Source organism: Trachemys scripta, chromosome 2, assembly GCF_013100865.1.
Source record: "Trachemys scripta elegans isolate TJP31775 chromosome 2, CAS_Tse_1.0, whole genome shotgun sequence".
Classification (NCBI taxonomy): Eukaryota; Metazoa; Chordata; order Testudines; family Emydidae; genus Trachemys; species Trachemys scripta.
This window is the reverse complement of record NC_048299.1, coordinates 175,698,079-175,722,633: the sequence shown is the minus strand read 5'-3', so window position 1 is coordinate 175,722,633 and position 24,555 is coordinate 175,698,079. Positions and strand designations below refer to the sequence as shown.

Below are 24,555 nucleotides of genomic sequence, written 5' to 3'. Positions count from 1 at the left end.
ACTTACTTTAAGGTTATCTGAGGATGCAGCCAAGATGGTGGTGATAAACTGTGAAGACACTGGCTTCAGCTAAGTCGTACCACTCACCTGACTGCTGGAGAAAATTTTACTCCATAATCCATCAGAAAGAGCAAGTATGTGATCACCCTTGATCCACAGCATGCTACAATTTTCCTTGCCTTTCACTGAAACATGGCATGAGCATGATTACATCCTGTCTATGTTATTGGATCCATGGCTCAAAAATGCTATGTCTGTTTTCTTCTTCAGGGAATAGAAGGACCTTAGGTCAATATGCCCAATGGCCTTTGATTGGACACTAGACAGGGTGGGATCTGAGTTACTACAGAGAATTCTTTCCTGAGTATCTGGCTGGTGAGTCTTGCCCACATGCTCAGGGTTTAGCTGATCGCCATATTTGGGGTCGGGAAGGAATTTTCCTCCAAGGCAGATTGGCAGAGGCCCTGGGGGTTTTTCGCCTTCCTCTGCAGCGTGGGGCATGGGTCACTTGCTGGAGGATTCTCTGCACCTGGAAGTCTTTAAACCACAAGTTGAGGACTTCAGTAGCTGAGACATAGGTCAGGGTTTGTTACAGGAGTGGGTGAGTGAGATTCTGTGGCCTGCGTTGTGCAGGAGGTCAGACTAGAAGATCATAATGGTCCCTTCTGACTTTAAAATCTATGAGTCTAATACAATCAGAAGGCAACAGTAGATGATACAACCCCGCCCCAAAGTGCTTACAATTTAAAGGGGCCAACAAAGCAGAGGGAAAAGTGTACAGCATCCAAGCAAAGTAGCCAGGATACTAAGCACGTCAACTTATTACCATTACTTATTGTCAATGTTACTTTCTCTTTTTTTAAAAAAATTTACTGTAGCCCCTGCCTATGATACAGTCTAGAAACAGTATACTTAGATTAACAGTGCGTCGGCAACCCTAGCCAAAGCTTTCCATTTTTCATTTCTCCATTTTTTACTGCTGAGCTGTGCACCACCAGTTTCCGTCACCTCCCACTCAAAAATCAGTGCTTCCCCTTTCCAGCTGTCATTTGCATCACAGAATTTTTCTGATGCTACCACAGAGTGAGCACTCTCATTCTGTGGTCCCAGGCAGGTAGGAGGCTGTGGGGGTGTGTGTGCCCCTTAGTCTTGGGGTAACCATTCCAGAGAGTCGGGGGGGCCCAGCCGGATGCTCTCTTTCCTGTACAGTTGCTCCTGATGGTGCTGCCTCCTCAGTGAAGTTAGGGCCGTGTTATAAGCAGCCCTTGGGGAGGGAAAGCCCAATGTGATCTGGAGAAGTCCACTGTGGGACTAGGGACCCCATAGTCTTGGACCAGAGGGTCTTGAGTCATTAGAGGAGCTGGGTGCTTTCTCCCTCTATCTTTGGATACTCCGGCTGTTGCTGTCTCCCCAGGGATGTTTAGCACCATTACAGGATATCTATGGGGGAGGTGGGGGGTTGCAGCCCCATGTGGTCTGGGGAAGGTCACTGAGGGGTCAGGTGCCCCATAGTCCTTGGGAGTTCTTGCTGCTCTCTGTGCTGCCATTGTCTCCTCATGGTAGCTTGAACCTTGTAACATTCCCCATCTGGGGAGTAGGCTGCAGGGCTTTATGTCTCATTTGGTTTGAGAGGCAGTGGGAAGGGGGGAAAGTTATCAGTATATTAAAATAATATAAAAGTAAAAAGTAAAAAAAAAAATTTAAAACTTTGAGATGAGATCATTCTGTTCTCTAGCTTCCATGGAAGTGATAGGTATCCAGAGTACTAGAAAGGCAAATTTCCTTAAAATATTATTCTGCCTTGATAAGAATAATCCAAAACAACCATGAAAAGGAATCAATACTTTCTCCTTCTTGCTTGACAGAATGTAGACTCCAGATTACAATTTACATGAGTATTATTCACGTTGTGGTTTTCTTTCTGAATTTGTGTAAGCCTCTCAACAGAGATGGAAAAAGAAAAACAAAGTGTTACTGGGATGAAAGCAGAAGGTGCAAATGGCCAAAAACATGGACCTGTTTAGCTAAGCAGGGTGATGTAAATACAGGGCCTGCTTGTGCTCCTGTTCCAGTTGAAGTCAGTGGCTAAACTCTTAGGACAACATTTTCAAAAGTGGTCTTCAATTTTGGGTACCCCAATTTTGGAATTACACCGTGAGTCAAATTTTCAGAGTTGCTGTACAAGTACAACTGAAGTCAATCGACACTGTTAAAAATCGGGCCCAACATGTCTCAAGATGGGCACCCAAAAATTTAGGCATCATAAATCAGTTGTCATTTAAAAAATAAACTTTGTTATCATTGACTTCATTGGTAGTAGATGCTCATCATTATGGCAAAATTCTCTCCAAGCCACACATCAGATCACAATTCTTTCAACATGCATGGATTCCTAGTGATTTAATAGGCTATCCATGCATGTGGAAAAGCAGAATATAAATCAGCATCTGCCATACAGGCATAAAGAGAAGTTTGCCCTTAAACTTGTGCAGACTGCAGGTTATTACTAGACTTGGCAGATTTCAATTTTCATTGTTTTATCGTTTCAATGGATAATGTTATCATTTATTTTTAACAATTTGAAGAAAAAAAATCAATTTAAATTTTTGCTGCTGTGCAAAATTATGGGTTATAAGCTTTTTTTTCAATTTTTATCTATTTAAATTTTCAGTTGTGTCAGACGAAGGGGATCAGACAATTATTTAATGACGGTAGAAGAGATACAAAAAAGTTAAAGCTTTATAACCATTAAAAGACAAATTTTCAACATGACATGTCAAAATGTACAATATTAATATCCTTAAATCAAATCTAAAGCATTTTTCTTACTTTCCCTATCTGTAAATTTTGATGATAATTGATGGAAATATTCATCAGTTTGGGTATGAATGGTAAAATCAACATTTACCGATATTAACCCATAAACATTTAATTATTTCAAGACTAATTATGAGTAATCTACATGCACTGCATTAGTTATAGCCCTGCAACCTTCACTAACCTATAACTAATTGGTATGGCTAGCCTCAAGGGTTTTCTGTGATTAAGTGGAAGCCCAGTGACTCCACCTCTGGAAAGCCCCAGAAAATACAAAAACACTGTTCAGTTTAGCTATTGTGGATTTCTACAGCTTCTGAGGAACATTCATTTGACTGACAGTCTTGAGAGTGCCTGTGTGTTCTAACATTTAACATAATACATTTTTAAGAATCAGTCACCTTATTGCAACATAAAACAAAAGCCGTCCTGTTTTTCAGTGGAAGGGGTACAACACTGAGCTGTTCCTTTAGAAACTGATTCTCTCATTCTCAAGGGTTTTATAATGATCCGAACTCTCATTTGGCACACAAAGAGACTATGGACAAAACTACTGTCTAAACTGCCTTTTTTCTAATCCCAGCAAAGAGAAAACATGAGCCCTCTTTCAGCAACATGGTGTCTAAATCTATTGCCAAGACTTATTTGCTAAGGATAGAAACTGGAGCTTCTGCAGAGGTCCTAAAATATGAATAAAAAGCACTCAGATACTATGTGAAGGGTGCCAACATAGGAACAAAAATATTGTAGACAGATTGGTCACCACCACTCTGTACAAGAAAACCTTTGCCTGGCCAGATATTTCACATAACCCGTGCTGTCATACCCCTCTGATGGAGCCCTTGTTTCATCCCAGTGTGCACTGTTTCTTTGAAGTGATGAAAGTGAAGATTCTCTAACTTCTAAGGTTATGTCTACACTACACAGCTTTTAGCGACATGGTTGTGTTGCTACAGCTGTGCTGCTAAAAATCGTGCAGTGTAGCCGTTGTTTGTTGGCTCTCCTGCCGACAAAAAACGTCCACCCCAACAAGCGGTGTTTGCGTTGCTGACAAAACACTGTTCACACTGGCGCTTGTAGTCAGCAAAACTTTTGTCTTTTGTGTGTGTGTGTGTGTGGGGGAATTAACACCTTTGAAAAACAAAAGTTTTGTTGTTTAATTGCCAGTGTAGACATGGCTATAGCCTAAGAAGTGCTATGCTTCCTGGTGGTCATTGTCTTGCAGGGAAGCATATGGAGTTGAAAAAAAATTTGAAATGTCTCTATCAGGCAGAAAATCTAATTTGCATACCACATTATCAGGCATATGCATCATACTACTATCTTAGCAAGCCAATATCTGATTAGGAGGGAAAGAACTGATACTAATATTTATTGAACACTGACAGTGTTCAATAAATCCCAGCCTTTTCAGCATTCTCAAGGACGTCCCGGATTTTCGCACTTGTTTCTATTTTAATTAGTAGTCAACTTCCACCCTTGGATATGACCATGCAGCTCCTGCAATTAGTTATAGCCCTGCAAAGAGGTGGATTTATTTATCTCACAGACTGTTAAAAGTAATATAATTCTCAGTAGTCTCCCACCTAAACTAGTCCTACTAAGCTTTGATTGCTTCCTATGTACATAAGTGGAAATGAAACTCAAGAGCCACCTGAATGCTTAAGATAAGGGGTAGGTTTTTGCTACAGAATCAATAATCATACACATATAAGAGAGTGCTCAGGATCGGAAAGTACAGTCAGACTCAAAGTTTCCACAAGGGAAAATCCCTGCAAGGGAAATTTTAGAAGCAGAGTGCTCTCCTACAGTCAAAGCAAATCATATCACTTTCTTTTTCCATATCTTGCTTGCTTGCTCTCATGGCCTGTGCCGGCTGTCTGTATATTTTGTTGTGAGGATGACAGACAACTGAGTTTACAAATATTTGTGGGGGGGAAATGAGAGAAGGATTTGTCTGATGCCATAACTATCCTAGGGGGAAAAATTGTATTTTGAAATGTGTTAACTAACTTGATATTAAACACAAATTAACACCCTAGTCTAGACAGGACCAAGTCCTGTTTTAAAACATTTTAGCAAATGTGTTTTAAATACTAAGGGAGAAGTCTTGTTTAATGTCATGTTAGTTAAAATGTGTTAATTAAAACATGTTTTAAAACTCAATGCTTTTTCCTCATGTAGACATGAACTAAGTGGGAAAATGTTTTTTCCAGCAGTAGCAACAAGGAAGGCTCTCATTCCTGATTCCATCTCTTCTCCCTTTAGCAAGGACATTATGATTGTTTACAGAAACATCTCAAAGAACGGGTATAAATAAATTTCCAGATGAAAATTGACTTTTTCTTAACAAAGGATTAGAACACATTCCCCTGTCATACACTGTTAATAGAAATTATAATTTTAATTAAATAACACCTATTGGTTTTCATCCATGTATCTCCCTGTACAATACAAATGTGGTTAGGCATCATATCCCCATTATTCATTTAAAAATAAAAGCTCTGGTTAGGTAGAGAAAAGCTTGTAATATTTACCAGATGTCTTGCAGAAGCGATAATGCACAGAGCTGAATATATATATCATATTAAACTAAGTAAAAACATTGTAAAATAGCCCTAGCAGGGTTAGCTTCCATAGGGGAAGCGGGCCTGGATTTCTAGAGGTGTTAAACTTGAAAAATCACTAGCTGCTTTTGAAAATCTTGAAAATCTGCTTTTGAAAAACAGCGCATAAAACAATTTTGAAGGTTTTATGGTAAATCCCTTGAGTTCTGAGTGGACAAAAAGAACCTGAACCATTTTCAAAAATGTCAGCATTTTTTAAAGCATGATTCATAAATGCTTTGTGATTAATCTCAAACTTCCCCAAAAAGGCTGCCCTGAGAAGGGGCTATACAATTTGTAAGGAAATAACTTGGTCAGAAAGTTAGAGGAGTGTCCGAATTGGGCTTCTGACAGAAACCATCTTAGCTTCTCTATGTGGGGAAATTTACAGGGAAAAATTTACCGGTATAATTATCTTGCTGTAGTTGTACTGGTGTAATTCCCCGTGTGAATACCCATTTTCTGTAACAGGAGTGCCATATTCTGGTTTATGTTGCTTTCAGCGTGACATAAATTAAACCGGAATATGAGTGTCCACATGGTGAATTTTACCAATACACCTACAGCAACGTAATTATACCAGTCTCATTATGCCAGTAATCAGAGGGGTAGCCGTGTTAGTCTGAATCTGTAAAAAGCAACAGAGGGTCCTGTGGCACCTTTGAGACTAACAGAAGTACTGGGAGCATAAGCTTTCGTGGGTCAGAACCTCACTTCTTCAGATGCCTTGCTCCCAGTACTTCTGTTAGTCTCAAAGGTGCCACAGGACCCTCTGTTGCTTTTTACAGATTCAGACTAACACGGCTACCCCTCTGATTACTGGCATAATGAGACTGGTATAATTACGTTGCTGTAGGTGTATTGGTAAAATTCACCATGTGGACACTCATATTCCGGTTTAATTTATGTCACGCTGAAAGCAACATAAACCAGAATATGGCACTCCTGTTACAGAAAATGGGTATTCACACGGGGAATTACACCAGTACAACTACAGCAAGATAATTATACCGGTAAATTTTTCCCTGTAAATTTCCCCACATAGAGAAGCTAAGATGGTTTCTGTCAGAAGCCCAATTCGGACACTCCTCTAACTTTCTGACCAAGTTATTTCCTTACAAATTGTATAGCCCCTTCTCAGGGCAGCCTTTTTGGGGAAGTTTGANCGAAAGCTTATGCTCCCAGTACTTCTGTTAGTCTCAAAGGTGCCACAGGACCCTCTGTTGCTTTATGCCAGTAAGTTTCCCTATGTAGACATGTCCTTAAAGCCTGAGCTATGGAGTCACCCTGGTGTTGTAATCTGAGGGTTTAACTATGGTTTCTGAAAAGGCAGTGAACATGGCTTGTCCTTGACTGCAGTTTCAATTACACCATATTCAGCACTCGTTGCTGACACCTATTGTCATCACTGAGTAATTTTACTGTTCTGTTAAGGACAGGGGCAGGACAGGAGACGTCATCAGCAACAACAGTAAGGGGAAGTGGGGCAGCCCTAGCAAGGTTAAGGGGAGGAGCCTTTACACACTCACTCAGGGATTTTCCCTGTGTCTAGGGGACTTCAGACTCAAACTGTTTGGCTGGGACATACCCCTGCTGACGTTCTCTAGAGCTGTTTGCCTAGGGCTGGAAACGGCAGCTGCTTCACCTCTGTTCACACAGCTCCTCCTGCACAGAACAAATCACAACTCCTCAGCAATCCAAGCCAGCAGCAAGCCATGCTTTCGGCATACTACACCCAGCTTGTCATCCTGAGCAATGGTAAACGTGACGCTTTCATTTTTAATTTTACTTCTCATTGATTTTCTTCTACAGACTGGAACATTTAGGCCTCTCTTTTTAAAGATGATTTGTGTGTACCTGTGCCTTGCAGTATGGTGTTTCATTCGTGGGACTTCTGTGGCCATTCCAGAGGTTGCAGTGACGTGTACAGAAGACGTGCTGCTGCCCTGTGAAGCTCCTCGGGACCCACATGTCACGTATGAGGCAGTGTCCTGGCATAAAGTAAGGAAATGTTACTGTGATTCATGCAGACTGTGCATTTTGTTTTGCTTTCCCTACCCCCCGGCTTCTAACTTTCCTCATAGGAAATGCTTGGCTGTTTTATGGAGAAGAATCTTTCTATCAGAGCAGTGGAGGTAGCATAGGCATTGCCTGCCATGACTTGAGTCACATGCCATAGGATATTTACACACTGCTGTACGTAGATGCTTGAGTTAGGTGTCCCTTGCCTGCTCTCAGACGTCACCAGCCCGCACTGTGCCAGAGTTCTGAGGATGCCTACGCTGCTGTTCTAGACATTCTGCCCTTCACAAGGCTGCCCTGGTCTAGCCAATGTGCACTCGGTGCAGTTGCACAGATGCCCCCATTTCAGCCCCTCCCCCCGGAAAAAAACAACCCCCCAAACTGAGTGGTGCTGCAAACCCCAGCACCAGCTCGCAACACCACTCGTTCACATTTGGCCCAGCTGCTTCTTCCATGACGGAGGAGTGGCTGGGCCAAACCTGAGGAGTGTGGGGCCACGTGAGTGCAGGGTGGACGATTGGAGTGAGCAGAGTTGGGTAACCAGGACTAGGAGGAGCCACCCTAGCCTCGGATGGGAGCAGAGCAGTGGGTGGGTGTCACTGGTGAATGGCCAGGAAGAGATCCCAGGGGCAATGGGTGAGGGACTGGGGACAAGTTGTTGGTGAGCTATGGGGTGAGTGGGGAGTGTTGGGGAGCTGTGGGGGTGAAGGGCTGGGATATTGGGGGCTGTGGCCAGTGACGCTGAGCAGGAGGTATTTCAGGGTGGTTGTGAGGTTAGTAGGGGCTGGTGGAGGGTTGTTGGGGTATATGTGGGGTGGGAGAGGCATTCCAGGGTCTGGGAGAGATTGGGGCACTTTAAGGAATGCAGGGACCCCCATTGCCCCATTTGCTGTACTCTTTTGTAGGATGAAACATGATGTTGTGACTTCAGAATGGTGGATTCCAAAAAAGGGGTTGACATTTTTTTCTTTAAAATCTAAATTAGCTATTGCTGTTTTTTTAAATATTTTTGTTCTGAAAGAGGGTGGAGTACAGAGTACAGAGCGTGGCGCTGGGAAGATCTGAATTATCCCCCTGTAATCTTGTAAAAAGGAGATATTAGCCTCCTGCTTCAGTGTTTCCATCTGTAAAATAGGAGGACTACTGCTTACCAACCTACTTTCAGAAGTGCTATGAGGAATGATTAGCTAATGTACATAAAGCACTTCGAAGTGAAATTGTTACACAAAGTGAGGCAACATTGTCCAGTGGCTTCTCATGCGGCTGTGTGACATTTCTTTGGGTCCAGTTTCCTTATCACGTAAACAGGGAATACTACCAATTTCTTAGTTCTGTTAAGCACTTGGTGATGATCCTCTCATGAAAAACGTAGTGCTATATAAATTCTGTTATTATGTAAGTGCTATTATTATATTGGGTTCTCTGGTTGTAATACATGTTCTGCCTCTAATTTAGATCCCAACTACATAACAAAGAGATATCTAAGTTAGATTTGTTCAGAATTTCTCTGCTTGTCCATCAATAAATCTGAAGTCTTTCTACCTTTGGTTTTTTTCCTGAGGGGTTGGGCTGAGTGGAAGTGAGTGCTTAGAAAGGAGGGCGTTCAACTTGCTGGGTTTGGAGAGTTTCAGTTTGGAAATAGGGGCAATCTGCTCCTTTTTTGCCATCTGCTTTTAAAGACTGACTAAGCAAATATTTTACATATAAATATTTACTAATCAATTAATACCCCATGTTTCCATCTCTGTGCACTGGGAAGCCGGTAAAATGGGGGAATTCCAACTATGTGGCATGCTTCCCTTGATTCCCATCCTGGAGAAACATCTCGGCAGGGCTCGATCTGGTTTAGGTCTGTGGACCTGTAGAAAATAGACAGAGGCAGGCGAAGGGTGGAAGAGAATGGGTGGACAAACTGGCTCCCAAATCTGCACAGGCAAATCAGCAGAAGTGAAAACTGCCTGAGAGTCTATTAACTTGTGCTGCTTCCCACGCTGCGGGCAGGAACCCTCCTACATAGGGGTGAGAATCAGGGGTTAGTTGTGATCAGTGGAGCACCTGGAAGCACAGCTCATGCAGGAACCGTGCTTTCCAGAGCAGGAGCTGGTAGGGCCAGACAGCAGAACAGAGTTGAGAGCCATCATTGTGAGAGAAGAATTCTGAGGAAACACTGTAGGACTGATTCACTGTACCCCTCTGGTGGCGCAAAGAAAGAGGATCTAGCCCTCCACACCACTTTAAGGAGAACAAACAAATGACCGAGTGCAGCTAGGCAACCACATGTAGAATGAATCAGTTATTTAAAAAACAGCTACCAAAGGATTGATCAATGAACAACACGTACGGCCCCCAAAGGGCTAATTAAAAAGTAATTCCAACAAACGGTATGAAATTTCAGACTGTAGAGTTCAAACAGCTGTTAGGCTCAATCTTTTGTACAAGGTCACTTTGAACTGTGCTGTAAATGCGAGCAATTAATCTTTGGCTTCGGCTGCTTTTTAAAAATGACGATGATGATGTGCCTCTGCAGTTTGTGTGGAATTAATGGTTAGATAACACACCTTGCAGGACATCATTGCCTTTTCTTAACAATTATTGGAGCACTTTTAGTTTTTTTCTATAATCTGCTTTAAAGAAGATATTTTTGAATATCAGGGTTTTCAAGTTTTATCTTAAAAAACCCTTATTAAAAAAGTGGTGTGTGCCAATCTAATAATCAAATTCTAGTGCAAAAATCCAAATATAATATGGGAGTACTAAGTACTACAACTATGTCCAATGTGCTAAAGTCTCAATCCTGCATATGAGTACACATATGTTTAACTTGGCATGCATGAATAGGCCATTGAAGTCAATCGAGCTACTCATGTGTAAAGTTAGACATGTGTGTAAGTGTTCATAGGCTCGGGGTCTAAGTCCGTTAGCTCAAGTGCAAGGGTTTTTATTCAAAAATACTTACAGTAGTGTGGCCTAGCAGATCAAGCACTAGGTAGAGTGCCACAAGCTCCTTGATCTTATTCCTGGCTCTGTCACAGATTTGCTGGGTGGTGTTGGGTAAGTTACTGAAACTACACTTTTCATAACTGGGACCTGCAGAAGGGTGATCTGATCTTCCTGGGATGCTGAGCCACCCACAAGTACAGACAAGTCCTCCGGAGGTGTGGGAGCTCAGCATCTGTACAATCAGGATACTTTTATTTAAGTGCCTAAAACTTTAGGGAGCGAACGATGGAAATTGTGACTTTGATCTCTCCATGTCTCATCTATAAAACAAAAGTGTGGATAATAAAACTTTATTCACCTACCTCCTAGGGCTCTTGTTTGTATAGAAATGTGAACATGGGAAGCATTTTGTAAGGGCTAAGAGCAATTCTTTTACTTTCAGTTAATTTTAAACAGAACATGAACATATACAAATTAAATTCTAGAGGACATTTGGCTGTTTTATTTGTGCTTTAGCTAGGAAAAACCTGATCTAAAAGGTAAGAGGGGAAAAGCTTTTATTTAGCTGGGGGGGGAAAAATCTTAATGCTGTAGCTCTTTCTTGTAAAATGTAAAAATGAGGCAAAGTGCTTTGGATAAGTATCCAAAATACACATCTGATAACATATTTAAGTTAGTTTTTGTCTGAGGCCTTTACATAAACACAGAGGGTCAGTTTCTAACATTTATACCCAATTAGAGCTGAGCAAAAAATTTCCATCAAAATCTTGGAAAAATGCCTTTTTGACTACAAGAAACGCCTTTATTTTTGTTTGAAAAACCATTTTTTCCCTGAAAAATTCTAAATGAAAAATTTCAAATTTTTTCAAATAATTTAATTGCAGTAGGAAAAACAACACACTTTCTCCTTTACCCAGTATAAAATATTTTTTAAAATCAAGTGAAAGAAAAGATAAGAGAAAAAGGATTTTTTCTTCCCAATAAAAGGAAATCTTTTAAAACACCAAGAAATTTTAAAAAGAATTTTGAGGGGGGTTAACTTTCACAAAAATTACTTAACTTTTCTAGATGAGTTCAGGACTCAGTTGTGCCATCTGGCACGACACTGGGCTGTTGTTGTTGGGCCTGAGGACAAGGGTACACTCTAGGGAGAGCAGTGGGGCACATGTGCAAAGAGTACCTTACCTTCTCCACATCTGGACAATGTGTGATGGGTGGGCAGAACAATGGCCCCTCCTCATCCCAGCACCCTTTGTGTGCTGCATACCTTCGGGACACAGGGATGGAGAAGTCCCTGTGTTTCACAAGGGTGTGAGGGATAAATCCAATCCTTTCATCTTTCCTCCCCATACACACTATGCACCATCATAAGGCCCAGGGCACAGTGAGTTTGCCTGGGTGTAACTGAGAGCAGAATGCATTGTCACACGTAACTCTTCTCATGAAGTGAATTTACTGTTGTGCTAGGGAAGGGTAATAAATTCAGAGCCCTAAATAATAGTTCTCTTCACTACGAGCTAGATTCTGCCACGGGCAGAGTTCTCCAATGGGTTTTTAAGAACTTTGCTAGATTGGGACCAGACTACACATGAGCCAGACTACACTTGGGCCAGAATCTGTGACCAATACTCACATTGAGTAATACTTTGAAATCAGTGGGACTACTCACCATCAGTAAGCTTGGAGGGGAGAGGGGGTAGACTCTGGCTCAAATTAGGCAAAGCATAGTAGCAGTAGAACAATCTTATTTTATATGCTACTCCTCCACTAATAAGCCTAAGCACTGACTGGGAAAACCCATTCCTTCTTCATTCTGTCCTTTGTCTTTGTGTCAAAAGTTCATAAGAAACCCACTTAGTGCCAACTGACCACAATGGTGTTTTTGTGACACCAACATTTATCCATGAGGTAATCTCAGTTCAGTTCCAGCTCATTCTGTAGTGGCCACTTGACATTTGAAACTAAATTCCTCCTCCTAATTTTTTTTATATTAAGATTAATAATTTATTTAACAGCAAAAGAATTCAGGTTTGTTTATTATCCATAATGAATTTTTAAATGAAACCATTTCTCCGAATGATCCTACGCTCAGAAAAACAATACGTTAATAGTAATACACCCACCTTCATTATGACATCAGCCTTGGAGCAATACCATTTTGCATGTAATAAAAAGCTGGTTTTATGATGAAGGGAAATGATATTGTCAATTTAATGTAGCCAGGAGCCAACGTATCATCTTGCTTAAGGAGAGTACTACTAAAGAAAGTCATTTGATGAGACTGGAGGGTGTATATTAACTGAATAGCCATTTTCTTTCAAACATATTTGATACAATTAAGTTTAGTTGATTATTTTTGCCAAAGCGCAGTGAGTTGTGGGTAGGCCCTCTTCACTAGGTGAATTTCACTCATGGTTAACGTCAGCTAAGTTAGATGACGTTATAGTTTGTTTTCTAAAGAACAGCTAAAAAAAACATTTTCTATCTGTGATCTAGAGAACAATTCTTGTCCCATACTGCACCTTGTTTGGTTCGCTGAAAGAGAGTCTATTACAGAATATTTGCTGAAAGTGAATTTAAAATTTAGAATCACAATTATTCTCCCCTGATTCTAAGAATTAAATTCATCCAGTCAGAGAACAGAAACACATTATGTAACCTATATGTTCAATCAAGACTGACAAATTTTGGATATCAAATATTCACAAACACCACCTTGTAAACAAGATACAGATCAAGAGCTATTTGTACAAATTATTCATCAAATAAATTTGAATAGTGTATACATTTGAGAATATGGCAATCTGTATGGATAGTTCACAGACAGAAAAAATACAACATTTATTTAGTAAATTATTCATTACAAATTACTTACAATAATTTGTAGTTAATAGAGCTGGGTAAGGAATTAATTTTTTGGAGCAAAGTACCCCTTACATTGTGGTTTCTTTTCTTGCCTATTTCCAGAGAAGACAAAAGGCCTCAAATTTTGCTGTCAGTTAAACTGGTATAACTCCATCAAAATAATGGAATTAGTAAGGATTTACATCAGTGTAAGAGAGTAAAAATTTGCCCTACAGAATTATTTTAAAGAGGTAAGAAGTCTTGCAGCTCTTAGGCCCTGTCTACACTGGTTCCCCAGTCATGTTTATGAACAGTGTTTAAGTACAGTTCTTACTGAACAGTGCTTAAACATGGTATAAATGGTGCCAAGATACATGAAAAACCATTTGAAAAAAAAATATGGATCTAGTCTAGAACATCTAAAGATGGTTTTAAAAGAGTTCAAACATAGCAGTAGGTAGAGCCTAAGAAACCCAGTACAGAAATCGGGCCCAATCCAATGTATTGGAGAACCAATGATTTAAAAAGGATTTGCAGAAACAAAACTATAGTCAATCAAGTCTGATGTGCGCCCTGGAGAAAAGACAACCTTTCCTTTTCATGAGCCATTGATTTGTGCCGATTCAAGTTGTAATTGGGTTGATTCAGCAGTTTTTGTCTTCCATACTATTTCCCCACTTGTAAAAAAGGAAAGTGGGCACTAAATTATATTTTGTTAGGACTAGAATTTGGAAAAAATGCACACAGCTTCATGGGTGAATCTCCATGTGTTGATTGCCTCTTACCCCAGCATTTAAAGTAGTGTGTTTTTCCTCATTGCCATCAAGGTGATGAATAACAACAAAGAGGAAGTTGCCTGAGTGGTTCTGAAAAATTGGAAGCCTGTCAGAAATCTTGCCCCCAGGCCAAAGTAAATATGACAATAAAAATAAACTTAAAATTCTTTTGTTGTTTAATTTTTGAATGGGTTATTTTAAGTAGACAGGCAGAAGAACACTGCTTGCAGGTCCCTGTTTCCCAGCAAAATTCTTGCTTCAGTAATTCTCAGCAGCCAGCATGCTATTGAGTCCATTTTTATGTAAATAAGTTAAACATTATATATTTCTGCGGGTTCCAGCATGATTCATAATGTGCCTTTTCATTCTGAAACCTGCTAAAGGAATTACAAGAAAAAGTGGTATAGGTAAAGCCCAACTCTCTTTCATGATCCTAAGTGCTTATCAAGAACATTCAGCACTATGTAGCTCTATCAACAGTGGTAGCTCTACAACATGGGGTTGAACTGAAACACAAATCTAGGCAAAAAACATTTTGAGGCTGATTAAAGAAGAAAGAACAGGATGGTTTGTACGTGTGTGGATTGCAGCCACTTATAGTGTCCCAAATCAACATCCACTGACTGTGTGTAGAATTAATTAAATATACCCCATGTCATCCACCTTATGCTGTGCAGTTGTGGCATCACCTGGATAAAATTTGGCATGAATTGCATTGGATTATCATGGGAACCTGATCCGTTAAATGTTCTGTCTAGCAAAAGTTTGCTAAGTATCATGGGAGGAAGCAAAATGATGAAATAGCATTTTGGTCACTTTAATTAGGTTTGGGAAAAAGAAGTTAATGGTAACATGTAGACGTGTTTAAGCGACAACATGACTGCTGCCTTGACTGAATATTTTGTAGACTTTATTTTTAATGACTATGGGCTCTGCAGAGAGACTATTCAAATCCTTAAATTCCTTCAGATGTTTTTTACAATTAAAGAGGATTTTACCATATATATAAAATAAAGACTGCAAGGAGAAATTATTTAGTTAAAGCAGCTGAGGAAAAAAAGAATCGCTGATGAAATCCACTGATGAATGTGATGTCTTTTTATGCAAAAGCTCTAAAACTACCACAAGATGTCCCTGTAGCCTAAAACACGTAGCAGGGCTGGTATGCTGTACCCTCAAGTGTTTGTGACACTGTGTATTTACCTGTGTTGAAAAGGAGACCTCATGGAAATAAAGGAAGTACAAAAATAATAATTATAAAGTAGAGATGGGCCAAGACCGGAGTCATTTACGTGAATATTCCTTTCTCCCAACATTTAGAGGTTTGGATAAAACAGGACATGGATCCAAATCACTATCAGAGTTTCCATAAATGAGGGAGGAACTGTAGGTGGTGAAGCTACCTGTTTTTTTTTTAAAAAGTATATTATGTATGTACAGACCATACAGAGGGTATATTTACACTTCACACTGAACCTAGGTCTGTGAGACCAGGTTTGTAAACTCAATGTTTCCAAACCTGTGCTTGACCATTCACATGGCATTATAAATCTGAGCTTACAGTTGCTGGACCAGGTTTCACATACTGCATTATGCAGCCCTTCTGACACGGGTTTGCCGCTTGACCTGCATCCATGCTGCAAAATAACGAGGCTTGGATGCAAGTCTCAGCAGGACATGGACACTGACCCACCCCGCTAGGACATGGGTCCTAGAACCCTGCTGAATGTTTGCTGACCCAAGTTAGTCTGATTTGTGTGTGGACAGAAGGGAGGTTTGGGCTCAAATCTAAGTCAGGGTCTGGGTTTACTGTGTGCAGTGTAGACATACTCAGTGTGCTTTGGTGAATGTAAACTGAAATCATCTTATTCGTCTGTCTTTCTAGAGTGATATTTCTACGATTTTGGAGTTTTATAGTCATGCTTTACACCAGACCATCTCAAAGAACTTTAGAGCTAAAAGTGAATCCCACCTCACAACACCCCTGTGAAGCAGGGAAACATGATTATCTCCATTTTACAGATGGAAGAAATGAGACATGGAATGGCAAAGTCATTTGCCTAAGGTCATACAGGAAGTTAGTGTCAGGCCAAGACTAGAACTCATGGGCCTTGTTTAGTTCTCATTTGCACCAGCTTTCAGTTAGCATAATTCCATTGACTTCAGTGGCGGTACTCCTAATTTACAACAGCATGAGAAAAGAATAAAGCATCCTATCTCCTGATTCCCAGTCCTGTGCCTTAATCACAAGACCATCCAACCTTTTCACTCACTATTTGCTGTCAGGGAAATCAGAAATTGTACAACATGACATACAAGAACCTAGATAATTATCTGAAACTTATATGTAAAATTTTAAAAGGAGTGTTCTGATTAGGTAGCCGAGATACTATGAGAGCAGGACCTGTATTTTAGGGCAAAGGGATTGACAGCCAGAGTGGCTTTCTATATTGCATTATGGGCAATTTTGCATTTCATTAGAGAGCTAGGACTAAATGCACACTTGATGGAAGCATGTCAATTCCATTCATTTCACTGAAGTTGATCCAGTCCCACCAGATCTGTATTTATTCCTGTACTAGAAGTATAGATCCCAATTTCCATATACATCACTCTAGCAGTAATAAAAGGCCTTAAAATGCTTAAGCCCATGTGACAAGGTCAAGGCCCTGCAACCTGTAAAAGGTTAACAGGCCCTCCTTGCTGCATAGCTGCTTGGGTGGAGTGTAACAGGAAGGGGAAGTTGAGTCAAAGGCGAATTAAAGGAGGGGAGTGCCTTCTTCCCTTCCGCTGGTTCAAATGGGGAAGGCCCCTGGGAATTATTGCATGGTGTTTTTCAGTTGATTTGCTCTTTCTTTTGTGGATAATAAGCCCTGCAGAAGGGGACTTAAAAGGACTGAGATTTGGAGCTTTATGCACTGGCCATGTCTCCTTCTGGTCAGCACCATACCCCTATTAGGGAGCTCTTATAACTCCCTAGCACAAGAAAGGCTGGCTGCAACAGCCCTCTCCTCCTCCTCTATGGACCTCTACTAGGGTCTCTGTTAGCTTTCTAGGGGGTGAATTTATCCTACAGCCTTCTATTATACTGTAGTTCCACTGGATAGATATCCAGATTAGGTAGATTAAGAAACCATGTTGCATGTTTGTGTGTATGCACACACACACATTCTTAACCACTGGAAATGCAGATAAAACTCATGATGGGCAGGATCACTTCATTTGCAGGCAGAAAATATAACACCATCATCCTGGAATTTTTTCACTTCAAATATATTGCGCATTTTATTTTTTAAACAAAGCTTGTGTTTGTATAAAATATCATTCCCCTAAAATTGAGGAAAGCCAGCAGACTATGCTCACTGTAGCTTTATCAATAAAATATATTGGTGTTTTCCAGATTGTTGGAAATGGTGAAGAACTGGCAGACATGGTACAGAAGAACCTTGAGAATGGTGTGGAATATTACTATCCAAAAGAACTTAATGGATCCTTGCAGCTCTCCAGTGATGACACATATTCCTTGAGAATCACAAACACTACTAGCCACAACAGTGGGACATATAGGTGCATCTTGTGCGCACCAGCTGGAAAACACAACCAAAGTGGCACAATCATATTAAAAGTAACAGGTGTGGTAGGGTCATTTGCCTTCTTCATGTTTGATATGGCAATTTAGTGATTAAAGACCATTTCAAGATATGCTTTACTTCAAAGTGAACAGAGGTACCAATACATCTTTAAAACACCTCATTTATTTTATATTTCAGGTTGTACTGAACGATTAGATGAAAAATTTAAAAAATACAAAGCGGAACTTTTATTGCTGTCCTGCCTTGGGATTTTTTACTTGCTGCTCATCTTTTTTACCTGTGTAAGTAATGTTTTCTACATGTTTGCTTTTGCCTTCTCAAAATATTTCATTTACCAATAGAAGCTGGTTCCCATATCTAGTTTATGGCCAAATTCTGAATTCCTTGTATGCCCAAAACTTCTATCAAAGTCACTGAGAGATTTGGGTGCACAAAGAATGGATGACGGAGGCCTCAATACATAAAATATTTATTCACTCCATACACCCATTTGACTCACTACATACTGTCCTTCTGGAGCACCAAACCGCTCATTTCTGCTTCCAGTTACACCAAGTATACATTCAGAGAAAGGCCATTAACTTCAATGGATGTTCTCAGAAAACACAATGTGGCAACTGGAAATAGAATTTGTCCAAGAATGAGGTACAGACCTACAGGATATCTGCTCCATTTATTATGTTCCCCAGTCTGATGGACTGCATATTGTCCAACCTGCACACTGAGAGCCTGATACTTCCTCACTAAAATCCTTGAGATTTTGGCCTCAGTTTCCTTATTTGTAAAATGGGATGATTACTTCAGAGGGATGCTGTGAATTTTAGTATTTGCCATTATATGTCCGTAAAGCATTTTGAGATCACTGGATGTGAAGCAATATAGAAGTAGAAAGAAATATTATATACCAAAGGTAATGAAATCAGTAGTTTGCAATTGACCATGAATTACAGCTCTTTGAAAGCAAAATAGAAAACCCACTTCTTGACTGGGCTGCACACAGCACCACCACATGTAATACCACCCCAGACAAAACAAACAAACAAACCAACCTGAAAAGCACAAGAATACTATGCAGTGTAAACTTTGGTCCTTACTATCGGATGGTTATGGGGATATGGAGAGAGTAGGCATGTTAGAAGCTAGCTAGAGAGGAATGGGATGAAACATTATTTATGATACTAGTGAAACCATTCCCTATGGCAGAAAAACCAGGAAGTCTATAGTTCATCACCTTGAGGTGGCAAGTCCCTCAAATTTTAAGTGCTAATTAGATTTTTCAATACGGGTTCTATTCCCCCCATCCCTTTGGGAACCTTACATGAGAGTTTTGGTGTATTTTACTAAAAACCCCAAACCCTCCACCATTCACTTTTAAAGTTTTCTTGGCTAAATTTTATTGGTATTATTGTCATGTTCGGTGACACAAATCAGAAATGCTATCTGATTGGAGAATTAGCTGCAGCTAAAAGTAGCTTTTCATATATCTTCAGGGAGCAATTAAAAACTCATGTCTGCCTGTTTTTTAGATTGACAATTTCTGCCAGTAATTTGTGCCATTCAGAATAAAGTTTGACAAGCTAAATCTTGTAGAAATTTGCTAAGATGAAAGTATGAAAGCAAGTATATCACTCATTAAAAAAAGATGCCCCCATTTTGTTCAATGTCTCTAATGTGGCTTATGCTGGTTGTAAAGAACCTCTCCTTCCACATATAACAACTGTAAATTTTATCTGCAGTTGAGGTTTTGTGATTTTAAAAAATGAACCTTATGCTGGAGGTGACCATCCTGATGAAAAATTACATGCGACACTCTACTAGTATGGGACCCCAATCTCAGCGACACTAAATCAGCTTTCATCAATGTTTAATATTGCCTTAATCTCAGCAAAGAACTTTACTATTTAATATGTCTGTTAAATTCTTATAAACCTCATTATTCCTGAGCACTTAACAGCCATTGAACTCAATGGCAATTTTGAGTGTGGATTGATGGCAGGATTGGGACTTTAATAAGATTTACACTTCACAATTTGATGAAGATATTTCAGACTTTAACGGGCATACAAGTCAGGTGAAAACAGATTTGTGATCCGACACTAGATTGTCACTTTTCAAAAAGATTACCAAACTGAGGCCCATTTTAACCAAAGCCTGTAAATTTAAAATAAGGTTCTCAGTTTCCCGGTGGTATCTAGGTCTTCTTACTATGTGATACTTCAGATGAATGGGTAAGCAAGACAGTTGAAATTTTTCCTTTTATTGGAGAGCCACAGTCTGGTGAGAAATGAATGGAAAAGGTGTTCCAATTAATTGTGGTTAGCACTGAGAAAACTCTTAACAGTAATTTTAATGCATAATCCTTACTTTAAAAATGTATTTAAAAAAGAACAAATTAACATCAAATGATCCTTTTCTTTGCTTTTTTAGACATGCCTAAAAAAAGAGAACATGCTTCCAGGTTATCATAAACACAGAAGAGAACAGAAACACACACTTATCCTTGTCACTGCACAAGAAAAGAAGATTATACAGTGTTTAGGCAGCAACAGTACTTGCAAAAATGGACTTAATTTGAGTTCTGGCCAAGCTGATGTAGTTTAAGAAACTGTGGGCTCATTAATAAACACGTCATGAAGATGGATGGTTGGGCAACATAGAGAGGAAATAAAAGCTAACATACTGCCTCTTCAGGGTATCCTGATAGCTTGGGTAATCTGTCAAATACCTGCTTGTGCTGGACAAGTCTTCAAAGAGTATCTTCATACAGTACAACAACTGTTGAATTTAAGGTGACTAACAAATACCAGTGCCGCCCTACAGCTTTGTTACAAGCTGTTACTACTATAATGTTGGCATGTGCTCCATTTCAACCCATTATACCCATCTTGTTCTGAGAGAGGCTATTTCTACCATCTGAAAAGTAGGTTACAGAGAGGATTTGATGGTGTTGATTTAGGGGATTAAGTTATCGACTGAACTAATATCTCAGCTCTTTTAACAGTCACGCACTACTGCTGCTGCAGTACAATTTTTCAGAAAGCTAAGCATATAGGCTTCACTCTCCTCTGGACGGTGAGCTCTTGTTTTTGATGGCATTCGCTACCATGATTGAGAAGTATGGCTACATAACATCCTGGAGATTCACCAAATCCAACCAGATTTATTTTTATTTTTATTGGTTAATCTCAGAGTGATTGATGGACAGAGAGATGTAAGAGAGATGGACAACATCCTGGAAATCTTTCCCTACTATGCAGACCCTTCCATTAGTGCAAGGAGTGCAGATAAATAAGAGGCCCGTCAGTGATTTCCCAAGAGCACCTTTACTTCAGGGAACATTTATATATATATACACTGCTACAAATTTATCATGCTTTTTAAACCTACCACATCAGTGAAGAAGCATGTGCTATTCAAAAGACTTATAAACAGATGGATTCTTCTATGGTTTTATAAAACACATGAGACTGATTTTATCTCTGATTTAAATCAGTGGAATTACACTAGGGAAAATTGGGTCTGTGGCTTGTAAAATCAGTCATTTGGGGCGGGGAGGGGGGGTTAAACCTGCCCTTGGAATATACTGAGAAAGCCAAGAGATAGGAGAGGAGATGGAATAACTGAGCAGCTATTTTTGGCTGCTCACGGTGTATACTGAGTATATAAAATGAGGATGTGAGGAAAGCTAAGTTCAGGTATCTCTAGGGAAAGGAGACCAGGACATTCCAGACCTAAGATGATGGAATCTGAGAGTCAGAACTTCCCTCACTAGCTTGCCTGAATGCAAGTTCAGGTAAGAATACAGTTTAGAGGGATTCTAGAAGTTTGTGCTTGAAGTTTGAATCTGTGAAATGAGGAGCATAACAGGGTAGATTTACAATCATTTAACAATACCATTAAAATAATTGTATAAAAATTGGATTAAATAATTATAAACGCTAATTGATGTAGTATAATTTTAAAAAGAGATTGTAATTCTAAATTGTGTAAAGATGACTTTCCTTTGACTGTATTGAAGGTGTGATGGGAGGAAAGCACATTGCATCACTCAACAATGCCCCTTTTGGCCAATTAAAGTTCTGCACCAATTGAGTTTCAAGGGAATTCTGTCCAGTTGTTGGCCGGAAGGATGGTGGGGGTGCAGGACTGAATATGTTATTTATTTGGTGCATGCTAGATTACCACCACACATTTGCTTTTATGTAATCAATTTTACATATAAATACATGTACTGTAAATGAAATTAAATTCAGAGGTAACCTACCTACCTGTATTCCTGTGTGCCATTTACTGTAAATAAATTGCTCCATAGAAATTGTGGTTTATTTTACATCTGATACAGTTAACAGATTAAGATGCTTGACCGTGTGTGCGTGCGTGCATGCGTGTGCGCGCGTGTAACTAATTATTTTGTGTATTTCCAAGTGGTTAAAATTATTTATTTACTCCTCAAAGTTCAATTTTAGGTAAATTAAACCTGTTCTGTTGCTAATAGAGAAATGTATCCCCCCTAATTTTATTCCATCAATGCCCACTTTTAAACACAGGGCACCAGTAAAAGTGATGTAAATGTTTAGTAGGTGATAGAGTGGATTGGACATAAATACCTACAGATAAAAGCAACTATTTAAAATTTCACTCTATTACCATTCTAATTAGGTTTAGTTGCATGCACACCATGATATCGAATAACACCAAGCCTCTTTACTGATCCTCCTAATGGCCTCAGGTTCCATACATGTTGAACAACAAAGGTGACAAGAAGAGACCCAAGAAGAGATCCTTGGGGTGGACCAGCAATTGCCCTGCTGGACCCCGAGAAAGAAAGGAAAAGCTACTCCATCTCTCCCTATGAGGGCCAGCATACATGTTGACAAAACTCCACATATCAAAGGCACATGGTAGATCTAAAAGAATCAGTATGGACAACTGAGCATCATCCCTCCTCAAGAATCAATGATAAACTAACCCAGTAGATCATGCTCTTCTTCCTGAAATCTTGTCCACCTTTGGCTTCCGTGACTCTGTCCCCTCTTGGTTCTCCTCCTACCTCTCTAATTGTTCCTTCAGTATGTCTTTTGGAGGATCGTCCTCATTCACCCTCCAACTTTCTGTAGGAGTTCAACAAGGCTCTATATGCTTGGTCTCCTTTTCTCCCTCTACACTTTATTTCTGGGTAATCTCATCCACAAACACAAGTTCAGCAGTAATTTAAGCACTAATAATACCTACCATCTCAATGCTGATGGCTCACAGATTTACCTCTCTGCCTCTGCCTCCATCAGCTCAAGCTAAACATGGCTAAAACAGAGATCCTAATCTTTCCCCCACCAAGTCCTCTCCGCTACTTCCTTTCTTGAGCACTGTCAACAATGCTGCCATCCTGCCTGCCACGCAGCTTGTAACCTGGACATCATCTTCCACTCTGACCTCTCTCTAGATGCTCCAATCCAGACTATAGCTAATCATGCTGATCCTTTGTACATAACATCGCTAAGAAACAGCCATTCCTAGCTATCCACAGAGCTAAAACTCTCAGGTTCTGAACATCTCACTTTTCGATACTGACATATCCTTCTCTCTGGCCTTGACAAATGCTATCTTGTCCTGCTTGTATCCATTCAGAATGCCGCTGCAAAGCTCATTTTCTGAGTCTGTTGCTTTAGCCGTGTTACCTGTCTCTTTGAATCCCTCCACTGTAACAAAATAAGCTGCTTGTGTTCACTTCAAAGGTCCTTCACAGTCAGTCCCCACCTGACCTTAATCTCTCCTTCACTATCAACTCCTACCACCAATCAGTCCATGATGCCAGCCTGCATTGCCCACTTGTTACATTTTCAAACAAGCATCTTTGTACTTTCTCTCCTGCTACTCCTGACACTTGGGAGGTGTGCCCCATAAACATCTGCAAAGCTACTTCATACTCCACCTTCAAATCCCTCCTCAAAACTCTCCTTTCCAATAATGCCTACACTAAACTTGACAGCAGTTAGGCCGCTGGTGTGCAGAGACCACTGCCCATCATGTTGACCAACTGTTTCCTTGTTGTCTCTTGTCGTATATTTAGATTGTAAACTCTTTGGGGCAGGGACTGTCTTTGTGTTCTGTGTTTGTACAGTGCCAAGCACGATGGAGTCCTGGTCCATGACTGCGGCTTCTACCCCAAAATGATTTGTAAAAACAACTTAGCCCATTTTCTGGAGCAGCTTGTTTGGAATAGAAAAGTTTGGGTCTGAGTCAGTATTTGACGTGAGTCAGATTTCAAACAAGTTCCAGTCTGGTTGATTCTGGAGTTTTGGTTCAGGCCCTGCTAGAGTTTAGAAGACATTATTTTCCAAAAGCACTCTCATATGTTGCAGAGTTTAGAAGAGGCCAGGGGTGAGAAAGCCTTATGCTAAGATATTTGATTGTCTGATTGACCCACAAAGCTAGTAACACATTGGTAACAGTTTGAAACTGAATGAATGTACCTGTGCATCTGAGATGTTCATACATGGACACATGTATCTGAAAGAATACAATAACAATAAAGTAGAAGATCAGTCTAGGAGCCTAAAACTTGCTAAGCTATTAAGACTGAGGGCCAGGCAGAATCACAACCAAAATGTATGACCAAAGATGGTAATAAGACTCAGAAAGGAAAGAGATGTTAAGGTCCGATTTGAAAGTCCCTCTCAAAGTAAGCTGCATAGTATTCGGGGTATGAATTTCAGAAGGTTAAAGGACTGATATCACTCTGCTGCAGTTTGCATCTGTGGTTTGAGAGGGGCCAATTATTTCAAACCCAATGACTAGATCACTAAATCAAACCGTCGTGTGTGTGTGTGTGTGTGTAAAAGAGGAATTTAACATTTACAGTCTTGAAGGTAGTGTATTTGTGCATTGCATAATCTCAAGGCTGTACAGGTTTTGTTGGAATAATTACACTGTTGGGCATATTTTTTCCCCTCCTTGTGC

General features: G+C 40.0%; 1 protein-coding gene across 1 annotated transcript; it reads left to right on the top strand.

Moving 5' to 3' along the window:
- Positions 1–6,943: 6,943 nt before the first annotated feature.
- CD83 (CD83 molecule) lies at positions 6,944–21,904 on the top strand. Its single transcript, XM_034762370.1, has 5 exons — positions 6,944–7,181; positions 7,294–7,424; positions 17,406–17,637; positions 17,776–17,879; positions 20,026–21,904. Exons 1-5 carry the CDS (start codon positions 7,139–7,141, stop codon positions 20,197–20,199), a joined length of 684 nt encoding a protein of 227 aa, XP_034618261.1. The 5' UTR covers positions 6,944–7,138; the 3' UTR covers positions 20,200–21,904.
- Positions 21,905–24,555: the final 2,651 nt, after the last annotated feature.

Bases quoted from the DNA above. Each gene is read 5' to 3' on its own strand.
- CD83 (XM_034762370.1), top strand. From the start codon at position 7,139: ATGCTTTCGGCATACTACACCCAGCTTGTCATCCTGAGCAATG. The intron at 17,638-17,775 runs GTGTGGTAGGGT...TTTATATTTCAG, and splicing joins AATCATATTAAAAGTAACAG to GTTGTACTGAACGATTAGAT. The intron at 17,880-20,025 runs GTAAGTAATGTT...TTGCTTTTTTAG, and splicing joins TGCTCATCTTTTTTACCTGT to ACATGCCTAAAAAAAGAGAA.